At 37.2% G+C, this 16,489-nt stretch overlaps 3 protein-coding genes across 5 annotated transcripts; 2 read left to right on the top strand and 1 right to left on the bottom strand.

Annotated features, from left to right (window-relative positions):
- Positions 1 to 4,606: 4,606 nt before the first annotated feature.
- Positions 4,607 to 9,410, top strand: LOC117620966 (probable GTP diphosphokinase RSH2, chloroplastic). Its single transcript, XM_034351225.1, has 6 exons — positions 4,607 to 5,882; positions 5,981 to 6,166; positions 7,125 to 7,585; positions 7,769 to 7,927; positions 8,009 to 8,360; positions 8,911 to 9,410. The coding sequence occupies exons 1-6, from the start codon at positions 5,115 to 5,117 to the stop codon at positions 9,217 to 9,219; spliced, it is 2,235 nt and encodes a 744-aa protein (XP_034207116.1). The 5' UTR covers positions 4,607 to 5,114; the 3' UTR covers positions 9,220 to 9,410.
- A 352-nt stretch (positions 9,411 to 9,762) lies between these two features.
- Positions 9,763 to 11,443, bottom strand: LOC117622204 (transcription initiation factor TFIID subunit 9). The gene is made up of 3 exons (XM_034352794.1): positions 11,300 to 11,443; positions 10,328 to 10,757; positions 9,763 to 10,188 (listed from the first exon to the last, which is right to left on the bottom strand). Exons 2-3 carry the CDS (start codon positions 10,583 to 10,585, stop codon positions 9,916 to 9,918), a joined length of 531 nt encoding a protein of 176 aa, XP_034208685.1. The 5' UTR covers positions 10,586 to 10,757; positions 11,300 to 11,443; the 3' UTR covers positions 9,763 to 9,915.
- Positions 11,444 to 13,946: 2,503 nt separating this feature from the next.
- Positions 13,947 to 15,893, top strand: LOC117622623 (lipase 1-like). Of its 3 annotated transcripts, XM_034353368.1 has the most exons (5): positions 13,947 to 14,229; positions 14,335 to 14,924; positions 15,168 to 15,260; positions 15,346 to 15,413; positions 15,512 to 15,893. In XM_034353368.1, exons 1-5 carry the CDS (start codon positions 14,157 to 14,159, stop codon positions 15,627 to 15,629), a joined length of 942 nt encoding a protein of 313 aa, XP_034209259.1. In that variant the 5' UTR covers positions 13,947 to 14,156; the 3' UTR covers positions 15,630 to 15,893. The 3 variants fall into 3 exon arrangements, with proteins under 3 accessions (XP_034209259.1, XP_034209258.1, XP_034209260.1); XM_034353367.1 differs by having other exon boundaries at positions 13,947 to 14,924; XM_034353369.1 differs by lacking the exons at positions 15,168 to 15,260; positions 15,346 to 15,413 and having other exon boundaries at positions 13,947 to 14,924.
- Positions 15,894 to 16,489: the final 596 nt, after the last annotated feature.

The following is a 16,489-nucleotide window of genomic DNA, read 5'->3' on the forward strand; positions in this document are numbered from 1 at the left end:
GGGTAGGCAAGAGACAATCTGGCGAACTGAAACATCTTAGTAGCTAGAGGAAAAGAAAACAAAAGCGATTCCCGTAGTAGCGGCGAGCGAAAGACGACCCAAGAAGTAATAAGTACTTGAGCATGGACTTGGAAACTTCCTATTTGCCAATAGAAATGTTGGCCGGATCTGGTGTATCATAAGGGATTTGCCTTTTCTATTGGATTGGATCAAAAACAATTCTTTGATAGAGTGAATAGATATGCCATTGATTGACTGCCTCCATTATGTTGTTGCTAGCAAATACCACTATTTTTGGTTTTGGATCTTCCAAATCATTCCCGCAGGAGGTCCGGACCCATTTCGAACCGATATACATAAGTATATGCCTTAGGCCAACATATATGTATGTCCGCTCACAAAGCGAGAAGAGTAATTGATCAAATACGTGGGCATATTTTTTTTTACCGCCGCACAAAGAAAATATTTTCTTGCGAATGAACAAGATATTGAGGAATTGTCCATACGTAAAATCAATATATATATATATATATACACACACGCACCCTGACCCTGGGATCTATTTTAATCCAATATATTATATATGAGCCCTAATGTCGAAGAAATATAATAATAAAATTCAAGGAAATTTCAGAAATATATAGCATCTAAATTTCTTGGATTTCTGTAGTCCAAAAAATCAGGACTGTTCCTTATAAAATTATTATTAAAAAAAAAAAGCATGTGGGAATGAAACCCTAAAGTTGGGTGCACACTGCACTTGTCTCTATCAAATTATTGATCCCGTTGCGTGCATGGAAAGTGAAAATTAGAAAAATAAGCTGCACCCTAACACATGCAACTGTTGGCTTGGCTTGTACGTTTTGTCAACAGTTTCATACGCAAGAACAATAAGCTTTCACTCAACCTGTCATTATGCAAACTCAGTTTTTAATTTCTTTCTTCTTTTCTTGGGCAAAATTGTCCTTTTCATTTTTTTCAATTAATTATTATCACGACAACCAATCATTCAAATAACGTAATGTTTTTGTTTTTGGGTTTCAATTGTTTTCTTTTCTTAACTAAAGAGAGGTACATGGGAAAAATATAAAGGAATGAGAGAAAAAACAATTCAATTTTTTTTTTAGTTTTATTTTACTGAAATATCAATTCATCCAACCAAATACTAATAATTATAAATAAATAAATTATAGCTTAAGTGATTAAAAATAATTAATCTTGAATTCAAGGTCTTGCACTTTTTTTTGGTTCATACAAGCGATATTGAGTACGAGGGTATCAAACCTAGAATCTCAAATACAAGGAAATCAAACCTAAGACCTCGAGATCCTGCACTATTTTATGAGTGCTGCTCTACGAACCCTAAAATTAATTGAGTACACCTTAATATTTAAATCAAAATATATAATTAACTACCAAAAATACCCATTTTGCATCTTAATACTTTTTGATAATTTATATTAGGGTAAATTAGTATCACTGAAACAATGCTGTCACTTTCTCTGTCTTTGACAACTTGTAATAGCCAACAATAAGTACCCAGAACCCAATTTTTTTTTTCTTTTGATAGTTCTCTTTTGAAATTTAAAGAAAAAAATTTTAATCGGCCAAAATTTTGTGCAAAAAATCTCAAATTTCTTTTAGCTAAGGCAGTAACAATGTAAAATATTGGGTTGATTTTCGTCCAAGATGGAAACTTGTACTCCAAAACGCATTTTGTGTTCAATTGTTCACAGTAGGGCATCACCATTGATGGACTCACGTAGCGAGTTGATGTATGAATTTACAGTACTATGTAGATCAAGCAGAGGAGGCAACAAAAAATCTCCTTTTGACATCTCAAAAACCAACCATTTTCAAATTTCCACAATTAATTATTCGAGGTTTGGTTGAGGATGGATATAATCCTATCAATTTTGAACAAGCAGCATTCTTAAAATTAACTGAGTACACTTTAATTCTTTTTTGTCATTTTATATTAGGGTAAATTAGTAATTCAATAAATAGTTTGGTAATAGGGTATACTCAGTTAATTTTAGAGTTTGTTTAGTAGTACTCTATTTTAATTGTTAATTATACACAAGATTTAGAAATAGGTTGATATATAATCAACTAACATTTTATAAGATTAATAAAGGAATGTTTGGGAGTGCTTCTAAAAAGGCTAAAAGCGTTTTTTAATAACTAAAAGTGCTTATGATTGTCAAAAAAGTTTTGAAGTGTTTATAGGAAACACTGCTTTGTGCTTCTTTAGGAAGCACTTAGATTTTTTTATATAAAAATTTAAAGATTTTTATAATAAAAGTGCTTTTATTAAAAACCCTTATGAGCATAAGTATAAGTAGTTCCTAAAAAATCATTCCCAAATAAGCCTAAGTCAATAACAGTACGATCCAAATTAGCCTTCAAAAAAATATTCGAGTTGGCTGCTAGCTACCAATCAACCCACCTACCCGCGAGAAATAAACATGAAAAAAACGAAAACCGCAAGAAAATATTGATCATGAAAGAGCATTTATTTTGACTTTTGACCTTTCAGAAGTTTTTTAGGTCACCGCCAGCCCCAGTGTGTAGTCCACAGATTGTAACAGTCTCACAGCTTCTACTGACCGTCGGATTGATCGGAATAAGTAAAAGACAGTCCTTCAATCTCGGAGCTGACTCGGCCTCCAGCACGTGTTTAGAGAGGGACCTGACCGACTCTGACCGTGTCTAGATGAAGGCTAACCTATTAGCCGTCGTCTCCGAACAGGTGTAAGTCCAATGCGCTGACCATGTGGCGGTGTTTGCTGCGTGTGACAGTGCCACGTGCCGTGCGGGTTCACGCCCACCACGGGATTGGGAACTGAATCTGACAGAAAAATACATCAAAGATTGGAAATAAATAATAAATGAAATAAGTATTCGGTGGTGACGTGGGTCTTATCGTGGACTATAATGCTCTGGCGCTTCCGGAGGGAGGTTGAGAGTTATCTCTCAATCCCCCAATGAATTGTCAATAGTGCCCTTGTGATTTTTGTCTGGATTTGAGTTTAGGTGAATTATTTACAATTATCATATAAATTTTAGAAACCCGCCCGACATCTGGGATTATTTTAATAGATCATGCTTTATAGGGCATGTTCGGCATTATTGCCTTGGCTTAATTTTCCAATAGTTGACACGGCATGCCACAATTGCAATTCAAGCAATGTACAATACCAAGGGGTTGGTTGGGTTGGCAACTTTGAAGTATTGCAAACATTGCATGAGTTGTGGAATCAGTTAATGCTGTTGTAGCTTGGCTTATTTTCTCTATGTTGTATCCAACATCAAAAATTGGTAGATGATGTATTTTCTACTTCGGCCTTTCTAACTTTACAATTCTAGTTTTGTCCATGTTCATCAATAGATTTTGGGTTCGATTTCCACCAACAAGATGGGGTGGGCAGACCGATTCCCTAGAGATGAAAACGTGTAAGTGCGTGACATCATGAGGGTGGCCCGGGGATCCAGCTTGAGTTGGCCCTTGAGTTTGGCTTATGTCGGGGGCGCCCTTTCACAACTCCTTGGTGGACACCACCCTCTCTTTCCTAGAGTTTTTTTTTTTTTTTTTTTTTTTCTCAAAACAAGAAAAAAGAGAAAAGACATACCATGTTTAGGTTTTTGGCATGTCTTTGATCTAACATACCTAAAATTGCACCTAATAAGCAATGATATTGATAATTCTTAAGTGCTTATAATCATCTTGTGGGTCTTATCACATGTTCTTGTTGCCGATCATTTTGTTTTCCTACAATTAGTGGAATCCAACGTAATTTAGCTTTACACAAAAAGTTTGATTGCATTTTGGGGGCACCATATGGGCACACCATTGGGAAATTGATGATTGATTCTGTCGTTAGTCTTAAACAATGCCACATCAAGTTCCTATATTCTGTTACCTTTTTTCAACTTCAACTAATATAAAATTAATCAAGTGGATAATCACAAGATATAAAATAATAGATGGAGGAACAGTTCCACAAACTTCCCCTTCAAGATTAGCTATTATATTCATTGCTTAATGCATGCTTATTTTTTGTCCTGACCAAACCAAAGGTTAATTATCCAAATTGCTTCTTTGCTGTTATGGATTAGGATAATGGGAATGAAATTTGTATAGTCACAAACAAAAAATCATTCTATATTAACTCAAATAATTCCGATATCAGAATTTATTCGCGATTTGTAGTGATTGCCTGTATGTGGAATTTATTTTAGAATTTTATTTGCCAAGATCTTTGAGGCCTGTTTCGAATTTTTCTTTACTATACAAAAGAATATTCTATATTTCTAATTTTGGTTAGTTTTCATTTGGCATTCCTAATTAAGGACAGAAACACAGCCAGGTACATATTTACTGCATCAACCCTTATTTGCTTTTGATGTGACCAATAGGAAAATCTATAATTAGATTAAAACCCTAAATTCCAGGTCATTAAGGATAATCAGATCATCCTTGTTGTTTATGTCCCAAAAACGGTAATTATTTATAAATGGATTAAAACTGGGAGGACAGTTATGTAATTTCACCTTCGATTTCCCTGGTTGATAAGCAATATAACTCAAAACGGAGAGAGAGAGAGAGAGGAGAGAGATTCTCACCGAAAAAAATCAAAGACGAAGAAAGAAGCTTCTCCTTCTTCACCTTCTCTTCTCTCTCTTTCGCTCTCGCTGGCTCTGCGCTTCAGGCCGTCTTTGACTCACTTTCCTCGAAATTTAGGTGTAGAGTTTTTCCTCTTGAGCTCAATTTCTATAAATTTGTACATACTGTAGCTCAATTTCGTTCCATTATACTTTTCATTTTTAACAATCTTTCATGGTTTTAGATATAGAATAATTATTTTTATTGGGGTCTCAATAAACTTTACCCCATTGGGTACCTCAAAAATTAACTAAATGGGTCTCTGAGAAACCCAATCAGGTGTCTGAAGCTGTTTGGTTTCTGGGAAAGTAAGTGGCTTTTGCGAAGAAAATTAGTGGGTCTCAGGTAGAATTCAATTTGGAGTGAAAGCTTTTCTGGGTTGTCTCGATTTGTGCTTTGCTCTTTTGGGTTTGTGATCTGAGGTTCAAAATCGTCGCAAACAGAAGCCATGACGGTGCCAACAATAGCCCTGTACGCAAGCCCGCCGAGCAGTGTGTGCTCGACGACCCACCCGTGCCAGATCAATGCGCATACCTCATACGATTTCGAATTGAGCTCTCGATCTGCGTCGTCGACGGCTTCGACGGCCTCCACGTCGCAAAAGCCGGTGACTGGTGGGCTTTCGTGCCTGTTCTCATCGCCGACGGTGAAGCACGCGTCGTCCTCGAGCTATTCGGGTGGAGGAGAGGAATTGGGCTCTCTATGGCACGATAGGGGCGAAGAATTGAAGGAATTGAGTAGCTCGTTTCGATATTCTCCGAGCAAGTTCAATGGGGCTTCGTTGAACCGGGACCAGAGCCCCATTTCGGTGTTTCAGGGCCCAGTTTCATCTTCCAGTAGTGGGGTTTCGAGCTCGGCGAGAAGCCCACCAATGAGAATTACACGGGAGAGGTCTAACAATGGAGATATTAGTTTGAATTCAATCCGGTGTGGGAGTAATGGGTTGTTTAATGGGTTCGTGAGAGGTGCTTTGGGCTCTTCGTGCATAGATTACGACTCGCCGAGTTTTGAGGCTCGTACTGATGCTTTGGATGTGGGTTCGTCAGCTGTGGTTCTTGATGATTTGACTTTCAATATGGAAGATGGGTTCTTGGAGGGCATTTCTGAGCCTTATGCCAAAGAATTGCTTCTGGGTGCGCAACTGCGCCACAAGATTTTCTATGAAGATTTTATTATCAAGGCTTTTTGCGAGGCCGAGAAAGCTCATAGAGGGCAGGTAATTTTTGGGTCTGAATTTTATGCATACTTTTGCCTTTGGGATTTTGGTGAATTGGGTTGTGAAGTTTCGTGTTGTATTTTGTTGTTTTATTGTAGATGCGGGCAAGTGGCGATCCGTATTTGCAGCATTGTGTGGAGACTGCGGTGTTGCTCGCATTAATTGGTGCTAATTCGACAGTTGTTGCTGCAGGGCTTTTGCATGACACCCTTGATGATTCTTTTTTGTGTTATGACTATATATTTGGGAAGTTTGGAGCTGGGGTTGCTGATTTAGTGGAAGGGGTAAGAATTTAAGGATTCTCATAACTCTGTTGTGTTACTGAATTTGAGTAATTAAAGATGTGTTAATTTTGTGTGTGCATGCTAAGTAGTTATTGATTGTTTCTTATGTTGAACACGTTCAGTGTTACATGGTATCTACCAGCTCTTGTTTTATGGATTGCTCTTAGATTTTCATAAATTGGACCTTTTACAGACGGTCTTGTAGATGCCACGTAATGGAAATTTAACTGTGATCCACTTATCGAAGTACTTTTTCAAGGCATTTGGTCATGCTATCAATTTATTCCATAAATGGGCTCATGTTATTGCAGTTTACATGTCTTGCATAAACGGTGCAACTCTGTGAAGTTAAAAATCATGTTACGTGGTCTAATTGTAACTTAATAGCAAAAAGTAGCTATTCAGACTTACATAATGATACTCTATCCATCAAGTTATTATAGGACATTTAATTTTGCAGTATTCTGACTGAAAGAATGAATGATGCATTTATTATTTTTTCCTTTCTGTGGGTCTGGATGCGTGGACGAACACTCAGTTCTTCCCTTGATCTATTATTTGATGTGTTACACAAAAGTGAAACGTAGTGTAGGATCCTATTTTAAAATGGTTTGTTATTGTGTTTGTTTTTATGGAGTAGTCATGCTTTGTTTGCAGTCCCAGATTTAATTCTCTAACGGTCTTCTTTTTAATATGGAACTATGCTAACATAAGCTATTAAGCTTCTGCTTACGTTATCTTATAATCATCAGCATTTGGGTTCATAAAGTTATGAATTTTGTTATTTGTTAATTCTTTTTTCAAGGTTGTCGCATTGGTTCTGGAAGAAAAAAGATCCAGAAGTATTGATATGCTGATATAACTATGATCTGTTATATAAATTATATATACCGTAATATATGAATATAAGATTGACGTTTGCTAGTTTCTAATCAAGTTCTTTATGGCATTTACTTAGGTGTCTAAGCTAAGTCATCTGAGCAAGCTTGCCCGAGATAATAATACAGCAAGCAAAACAGTTGAGGCAGATCGCCTGCATACCATGTTCCTTGCCATGGCAGATGCCAGAGCTGTCCTCATTAAATTGGCAGATCGATTACATAATATGATGACGCTAGATGCATTACCCTTGGCTAAGCAACAGAGGTTTGCGAAGGAGACTTTGGAGATTTTTGTACCCTTGGCCAACCGGTTAGGAATCTCTAGCTGGAAGGTGCAGCTGGAAAATTTATGTTTTAAGCATCTCAACCCAGATCAGCACAAAGAACTGTCCTCTAAGCTTCTAGATTCGTTTGATGATGCAATGATTACTTCTGCCACAGAGAGATTAGAGCGAGCTCTCAAGGATAAAGCCATTTCCTACCATGTACTTTGTGGGCGGCATAAGAGCTTGTATAGCATCTACTGCAAAATGTTAAAGTATGTTCTCTTTCTCTCTCTATTGCAGCATAAAAGTTAATCATAAGTTTAGTGATGAACATAGTTTCGGATTTTAATGCATCACAATATAGGTGCATGGTTTGACATCCATATGCTTTAGCGTATTATTTTCCATGCTTGAACAGAAATTAACACGATTATGTGATGGCTTATTTTGTGCAGAAAGAAGCTAAACATGGATGAAATTCATGATATTCATGGGCTACGTTTGATTGTTGATAATGAGGAAGATTGCTACGAAGCACTGAAAGTTGTTCACCAGCTGTGGTCTGAGGTGCCAGGAAAGTTCAAGGACTACATAACTCAACCCAAGTTTAATGGGTATGCCATACATCAAAAAGTTCTAGTGTGCATTTATTTTTGTTACGCTATTCTCCTCCTAATATTCAGTTAAAAATATAGGTATCAGTCACTGCACACTGTGGTGATGGGTGAAGGCATGATTCCGCTGGAAGTGCAAATTCGAACAAAGGAGATGCATTTGCAAGCTGAGTTTGGATTTGCAGCTCACTGGAGATACAAGGAAGGTGACTGTAAGCACCCCTCATTTGTGCTTCAGATGGTCGAGTGGGCCAGATGGGTGGTCACTTGGCAGTGTGAGGCAATGAGCAGAGACCGGTCATCCATTGGGTATGCTGATTCAATCAAGCCACCCTGCACGTTTCCTTCACATTCTGATGACTGTCCATATTCTTACAAACCTCACTGTGGTCAAGATGGGCCGGTGTTTGTCATCATGATAGAGAATGAAAAGGTTTGTTTTAGAAAACCTTCTGTGTATGTTTATAATTTCATATATTTTGAACTTGTTTAATTGGTTTCTAGTTGGTTTCAAGCTTTATCTAAACCTAATGATAGTATGTGTATCGGGTGGGACTTAAAGTCCCACTAAGTCAATGGCCTTGAAGTTTTTCTATGGTTTAGTAGTCTTGAACTGATGTTCTGTAATTCTTTTGGTTTCGCAAATGCTTTCATTTACTATGCATGTTGTCTAAAGTGGTGATAACTATATGACATATTGTTTAATGTCCATATAGTAGGCACAGAAGAGACTAAGAGGCAAAAGTGATATGGTGTGTGTTTTAATTGCTTGCATTTTATAATGGAAAGGCATAAAAGTCTTGATGTAAAGTAGTTTTTGTGTAGGGAGTTTGTTTTCAAATTTGAATATATATATATTTTTATTTTCATTTTAAAGTACTTGGCTTACACTCAAATAAGTGTATGGAAATATTTTTTTTTTATAAATGTGTAACAAGTACTTATTAACCATGCATCTGACCGTGTTTGTTCTAATTATGCAGATGTCTGTTCAAGAGTTTCCTACAAACTCCACGATTATGGATCTGCTGGAAAGAACTGGGCGAGGGAGCTTGAGATGGACACCATACGGGTTCCCGCTGAAGGAAGAACTGAGGCCTAGGCTGAACCATGCGGCAGTGAGTGATCCTACATGCAAGCTGCAGATGGGGGATGTGGTGGAGCTGACTCCAGCAATTCCTGATAAGTCTTTGACAGAGTACAGGGAAGAGATTCAGCGCATGTACGACCGGGGCATGAGTGTATCAAGTACAGGTCCTGCTGCTAGTAGTATGGTGGGTTGGAGAAGTTGACCCCTGCTCGATTCTCTCTCATTTATGGTGTATCTAGTGACACTTAAGTCATTCTTGTATATAAATCAAAAAAGCAGTTGTAAAGAACAGCTACATGGTTCTGTTATTTGATGACTAACCGAATTCAACAAGTTGTTAAAACGGTTTATCTTGAGAGTTCTCATATTGAATGCAATATATCTTTCATGATACTCCTTTCCAATCTGATTGGTTACATTATGCCTAATGCATGCTTCTAAAAAGTTGATGTATATTGTCGGATGACTGAAACTTGGCAACGTGCTTTTTACATCCTTTTGGTTTTATCTTGTTAAGGCAAATTCTCACCTCTCTCACCATATTGACTAATTGGTATTAGAAACTGATGGAGAAAACGTACAAAATCTTTCATGATGCTGATCATCATAAGCTTTCTTGAGCCTGATTTGTAGCAAGGGGGGAAAAACAAAAGCATCATGCTCTCTTCGCATAATCAATTAATCATTCAAAAAACTATCAATGACCATATGGCGTACGCATTCAAATAATTGTGAAGGAACAAGATTGCGGAAGTAAACAACATAATATTTAAACAGAACATTCTTTTACATGTATACAGATCGAATACGAGTCAGAATCTCTAGTAAGTGAACTGTTGTCTCATCTCACATCTCTGGACTACAATCCCTCAGGCTGATTGATGTACCATGTAATCTCTCACTTGGTGCGTTTAGCAAGGGGAAAGGATACCCTTTGGGGAGTACCCTGAGGCAGATCAGAGGGCTTCTGTTCCTGGGGGGGATTGGGTTCAGCAGGTTCTTCATCTTCCTCCATTTCTTCTACTGCTTGAGCAGATTGTTTCTTTGGGATTGCCAATTGATAGTTTGGGCTGATCAATGTGTCCTGTTCAGGTGGCAATGCCACACCAGGCCCTGCAATTGATTTTGGTAATGGGATTTTGTTCCTGTTTCTAGCCAACTCCAGTAGCACCTGATAATGGCCGAATAATACACATAAGCTGATTGATTTCATAACGAAAAGGGTACATTTTTTGATGCGTAGTGTAATACAATTTTGTTACATGAACTCAAATTTACCAGAAGAAATGAAAGGGAGTGAAATATATTACCTCTCTTGGAGGGGGCTGTGAGAAGCTGAAATTAACCTTGGACTGTATAGCAAGCTTGACATCGTCACAATCAATTGCGGGCTTACCAGCATGTTCTGAGTAGACCTGTGCATCAGTGAGCACATCGACCACATATCGATACCACAGCTCCAAGAATTGGTGAATAACACGAGGCTCATATTCCTCCACACCCATCGATTTTAACAGCGTTTTCACAATCTTTGCATCTCTGGGCAAGTCCTCATCTTCCCCTGCCATTTTTCTGGTTCCGGGTACTTCTGCTAGGCAGGGCCAGAGCAGTTGGGATGGGCTAAACCTCCAAACTACTACACTTCTTCTTCTTTCAACAATCTGGACTCTTGTATAAGTCAATCAGCAAGCTATACAGCTCTGTTACTCCAAGGACAACAGAAACTGTAGCAAGAATAGCCTGGACATAGAGCAGTATCAGAAATAAGTATTTAGAGGAGCAGAATAACACAATCAGAACAGCACACCAGCACAAATTTGAGGCAGTAATTGATGAATATACAAAACTTTGATGCAAGTGAAATATTGTAGCACCAAAAATGAAAAGGAAACACAGTCAGAGTCAATTTCATCAAGATACAAAAAGGGTTCCATAAAAAAATAAAATAAAAACACCAAATTTTGGTTCACGGCGCAAATCAATCTTCCCTGCCTATTGGAAATTTGTACATTACCTCCACAAATTTGCACACGGAAAGGTTGAATTTTATATTACAATTGTGTCCATCGAACAAGAGAAAGTTCCACATATATCATTTGATTATTTCCAGAACACAGAAACCATTCTGCTCGGTGAAAAAGCAGAACTTATCTATTGGTGTACTGGATTTTATGTCAATTTTCTTCAGTGGAAGACCTAAGTACTAAATCCTAAATAAAACTTACCCAAATCGATAATAGAATACCAAAATCAAAGAAATTCAAAACGGAGAGAGAGCTTACCTGATTTTGTATGGCCGTTGAATTAGAAATAGTGAAGCTTTTGTGACTTGCTATTTGCTTGAGAGACACAGTGATGAGTGAATAAAACTGAAGCTAGGGCTTTGCTGATGGGTGCGCGGGAGAAGACTCAGAGGAAATGGAGAGAGAGAGAGAGAGAGAGTTTGGGTAATTGGGGACAATGGTAGGGATATTAATACTTATTGGGCTTAGCATTTCCTCCGTTCAAAGCTGGATTGAGGCCCAACTTTAATTTTTTTTATTATAAATATTTTATAAATGATTATATTTTGTAATTTTAATTTATTTTTGTTTGGAGGCAGTGGAATCTACCTTGTATTTTAATTTAGTTTTACAGTTTCAAACAATTTGATCTTCGTATGGTTTTGGGTTGTAATAATATTTGTTATTTTTATGTATAGAAGTGATATTAAAAGCGATATTGGAGAAAAAGGAAATTGAAGGGATCGTTGAGCTACATGTCTTACACTTCACAACAATTTGATCTTCGTATGATTTTGGGTTTTATTAATAATTTTTTTATTTATATATAAAAATGATTTCAAAAGCGGTATTGGAGGGTACATCAAGTAGATGGTGTACTCGGAACATATAAAAATTTCGCACATTGGATAAGGAAAATTGAAGACATCGTTGAGGTACAAGTTTATTGAGCTAAAAGTATTAAAAGTATAATTGCAGCTAATTATTCAGTTTGTGCATTTTTTTCACAGAGAATTGCAATACCCACATTTTGAATGAAGCAGAAAAATCTCCATTAACGAAAATACCACTTACATTATTTGATATAATATAATTTTCCAGTACAATCCATTAAAGTGAAAACAACAGATAGAATTGGACTTAATTTCCCTCTCTCTATCTCCATAAGAATTCATGAACAGAACCTTGCCATGAAAGCACAAGCATCAGCAATACTAAAACCCCAGCAAGCCCCCAGCTTGAGCTCCCAATTCTTAGCACCCATGAAGGTTCAGGAGAAGGAACAAAAGAATCTCCTTGAGTTGATGAAGATGATGAACTTGATGATGAAGAAGTGGTTTTAATGGCAATGATAAGTCCAGCAAGAACCATGGGAAGGACAAACCCAGAGCTCCATTTTGTCTCATAATATCTTGCATCAGTTTTTCTGGTTGTCACATATAATGGTGAGAGTACAATTGCAGATACTAGAGCCAGCACCATGGCTGTTGATCTTTGAGATGAGCTATGGCTTGTGTATGCATAGCTAGTAGCAGCCATTGGTGGGCTCAATAGTAAAAACTCAAGCTTGGTTTTTCTTTTTCTTGGAGAAAAACCAACTTGATGATGAGTTATATATAAAATCAGATGTGGTTGGAGATTTATAAATACAGAGAGCAAGAAGGAGGACATGGTTAAGGAATCTAGGTTGGAATGATTGTATTCGGATGACAAAAGTGATAGACAGCCGTCCAAAAAGTGCAAAAAGGAGAAAGATGAGGGGGACTAAATTATAAAAATAATTGTGGGATGGGTTTAAAAGTGATGATAAAGGTTAAAGAAGTTTGGAAGCTTTGGAAGTAAGGTATTTCTGATGTGTTTTTTTAGTGTGTGTTCATACATGACAATAAGCAAATGCTAGCTGTGGTTCATTATTTTGGGAAACCAGCTGTTCTTCTTAACATCTAGATTTCTCTTCAACAGGCAAAGCAAAGGTAAAGTATCAATGAGCAATCTGGGCAAAAAAAAAAAGTATCAATGAGCAAAAATAGAATACAATATCAGCTGAGGTAGCCCCATCTGCAAGATTTTTCTTGTAAATGGGCTATTTTGGACAGAAAAGGGGTTATTCTAAACAGAAAAGGGTCTTGAATGCTTAGGCCATTGGACCTTTTTTCTATTTTGGGTTTTTGGGATGTGCAAAACTCTACTCGAGTCGTAGAATGTTGAATCAAATTAGTTAGTTGTTGAATTAACAATAGTTAAAAGATAGAGCCTCATCTATCGACTCTAGGTTTGTTTAGATTTGAAGCCAAGTATAGATAATGAATTGGGCTTATCCCATGATCTTGCCTAATTTAACCCTCCATGTCTGTTATGATGTTTTGTCATCTACTTGCTTATTTCTACTTGGCATCTTATTTTGTTGCCTTGTGTGCACTACATTTTAAAGGCATTTTTTTATATTGCATATATAGTTCTTTAAAATCTATGACAATAATGTCAATTTCTAATTGTGAATTTTATATTTTTGGAAGTCAGTGCCCATCTTGAAGACACAGTGATGCTTTCCCATGCCCTGATCCTGTAGATTCCTACTGTACCTTATTGGTTGTGCTATCCATTCTTTAATGGCTCAACTCTTTTGGGCCCGGATGTCACACATGCTTTTGTTTTTTTGGTTTCAAGATGTCACACATGCTTTTTAATTAGTGTGAAAACTGCAAACTTTTGCGTCACTAAGTAGAAAAAAGTGATTTTCGCAATAAATAAGTAGAAAAAAGTGATTAGCTTAGTTGAGGTATCTTCAGTTAACGACACATCTCTTAAAAAAAATCTAAAGAGAGAGTCTAAAAAAAGAGAACAGAAAAATTCAATAAAAAAACTCTATTCGTACTCTCTAACAACCTCCGTCACTTTTGCAGGAATGTACTTAATTCACTCCTGCAACGCGCTCTCCAGCCTAATATCTTTACAATTACAGAGCAATCTCATTGTTTCCTTTTTGTCATTTTAGGGTTGGCAAGATTGGTTTCATCATCCAAAAGAACATGCAAGTGGGTTATACAATTGTCCTCTACCTCACAAATGGGGGATGTCTTTCACTCTCTTTTTAAGTCTTGTATGGTGAATGCGTGAAGCATAGCACAATAAGCCAATGCAAGTAGCCAAAAAGGAAAAGCAATCACACAGAGAGCACTCATATATGGCCATGGCCTACCCAAAATTGTGTAATGTCCTCTCCTTCTACCTTGCAACCATCATAGCCATTTCTCAATTCTTGATTTCCATTTTACCTTATTTGAATCCAATCACACTCCTAATCACACTTGCAGATGCACTTTTATCTCTATACTTGAGATCATGTGGTCTTTGTCCCTGCACAGTTGAATTAGATGACCAAACCACAATGAACTTTTGGGTTGCAAATTCTAGGAGGTCCAATAAGCCTGCTCTTGTAATGCTTCATGGGTATGGTGGCAATTCAAAGTGGCAATTCATCCATCAAGTGGGTTCACTTTCTCAAAGTTTCAATCTGTACATACCTGATCTATTGTTCTTTGGCAAATCCTACACCAACAGGCCAGAAAGGACAGAGGTTTTCCAAGCAAAATGTGTGGCAGAAGGGTTGAAGAGATTAGGGGCGGAGAGATTTGCTGTTTACTCTGTAAGTTATGGAGGGTATGTGGCATATTGGATGGCTGAGATGTATCCAGAGTTGGTGGAGAAAGTTGTGGTTGTGAGTTGTGGGGTTGGGATGACAGAGGAGCAGAAAAGAGAGCAGATCAATAAGGTTGGAAGCAATGCATTGAATCTCCTTGTACCTGAAAGTGCTCATGATCTGAGGCTCTTGGTGAATCTGACAGTGCACAAACCTGGCCCTTCTAAGTGGGTCCCTGATATTTTCCTTCATGGGTTCATCAATGTGAGTCTAAAATTCCTCCATTTTTAGAACACCACCTTACATGGTAGATTATAGTTATTTATTCTTCAATGGCATTGGTATCTATCACGGCATAATAGTATGTTATATTGTCAAATTGTCAACAACGTAATAATTGATGTGTCTGGTCGGTGAACATTTATAGGTCACACTAATTCTAATAGCATTGGATTTGTAAGATATCAATTCCTAAATTGTATAGAGGTTTGCATGCTGCATATGCAGGTGACCTATAAACAACACAGGAAGGAGAAATTAGAGCTGGCAGAGCACTTGCTGAGGAAAAAAACAGATATAGACCTTCCCATTCTAACTCAGGTAGTTAACTTAGCCGTAATTTATAAACTTAGCCCAATTAATCTTTCTCTTCAGTCTTGTAAATGAATGTTATTATTGTGTGAAGGAAACACTGATAATTTGGGGAGACAAGGATGATGTCTTCCCTGTGTACTTGGCCTATCAGCTGCAAAGGTGACTTTAAACTAATTTATTTCTTCTTCATGATCAAATTTAATCAGGATTTGAAACCAATCTGAACCTATTGTTAATGTTTTCTTTTCAATCTACAGGCAGTTGGGGCCAAAATCAAAGGTGGAGATAATCAAGGACACAGGTCATGCAGTAAATATGGATTCACCCATTTCCCTGAATGCTCTGATAACTTCATTCGTTTTGGGTTACTCTTAGTGTGACAGACTTGCATTATCAAATATATTGAATGATGTATTAGTTTTGGGTTAAACAGAGACTGCTGCTGGCTGCAGATGGAGCACAAAATGTATATATAAGTAGGATATTTTCATGTTATTGTTGAAGTTGGAATGAAACACAGAAACAGGGTTATGCTTGCTTATGGGTCATCTTTTGATTAATTTATGCAGCTACAGCTGTGAGATGGCCTAACTTTTGCAAGCAGGCATGCCTTGAATCTTGATGTAACTTTTGTTTATCAAGAAATTGCTGTTTGTGTGCTCACTTCCTACACAACAAAACAAGCAAACACAATGGTAGATTAGATTCACACGGTCACACCATATAGAGATATGACCAATAAGCGAAATTGATGCGTTTGTGATCAGGTTAAAGGACTTTCTTTGAACAATTTTTAAGATGAAAATTGCTAGGATTGTTTGTATATGGGTCGTTGGTGCATGCGTCCATATGCATCTACGGTTAGAAATCAATGTGCATGACCAACGATCACACTCATCTTAGTTATAACATTCATGGCAGCTAGGCTACCACACTGCATTATCTCAAGTTGAAAGAACACATTTAACTTGATAGGCTTCTTAATAGGAAGTCATATGCGCGTGTTGGTCACTGTTGCTAGCATAATTCTTTAATTCATTCCTCAAGTACGTGAGTTGTGCTTGACTTGAAAGAGAAAATTTCCATAACATGCAAACACCTTATATAGAATCGTACTCATGATGACAATTCAACTATTAATATTGATACTTATCTTGGGAAAATATATGAGTTTTTATCAAAAATAGCCAAAATTTACCCCATATTTTCATAAATGTCAGTTTTTATAAAAAAAA

This window comes from Prunus dulcis, chromosome 3 (genome assembly GCF_902201215.1).
Source record: "Prunus dulcis chromosome 3, ALMONDv2, whole genome shotgun sequence".
Lineage (NCBI taxonomy): Eukaryota > Viridiplantae > Streptophyta > Magnoliopsida > Rosales > Rosaceae > Prunus > Prunus dulcis.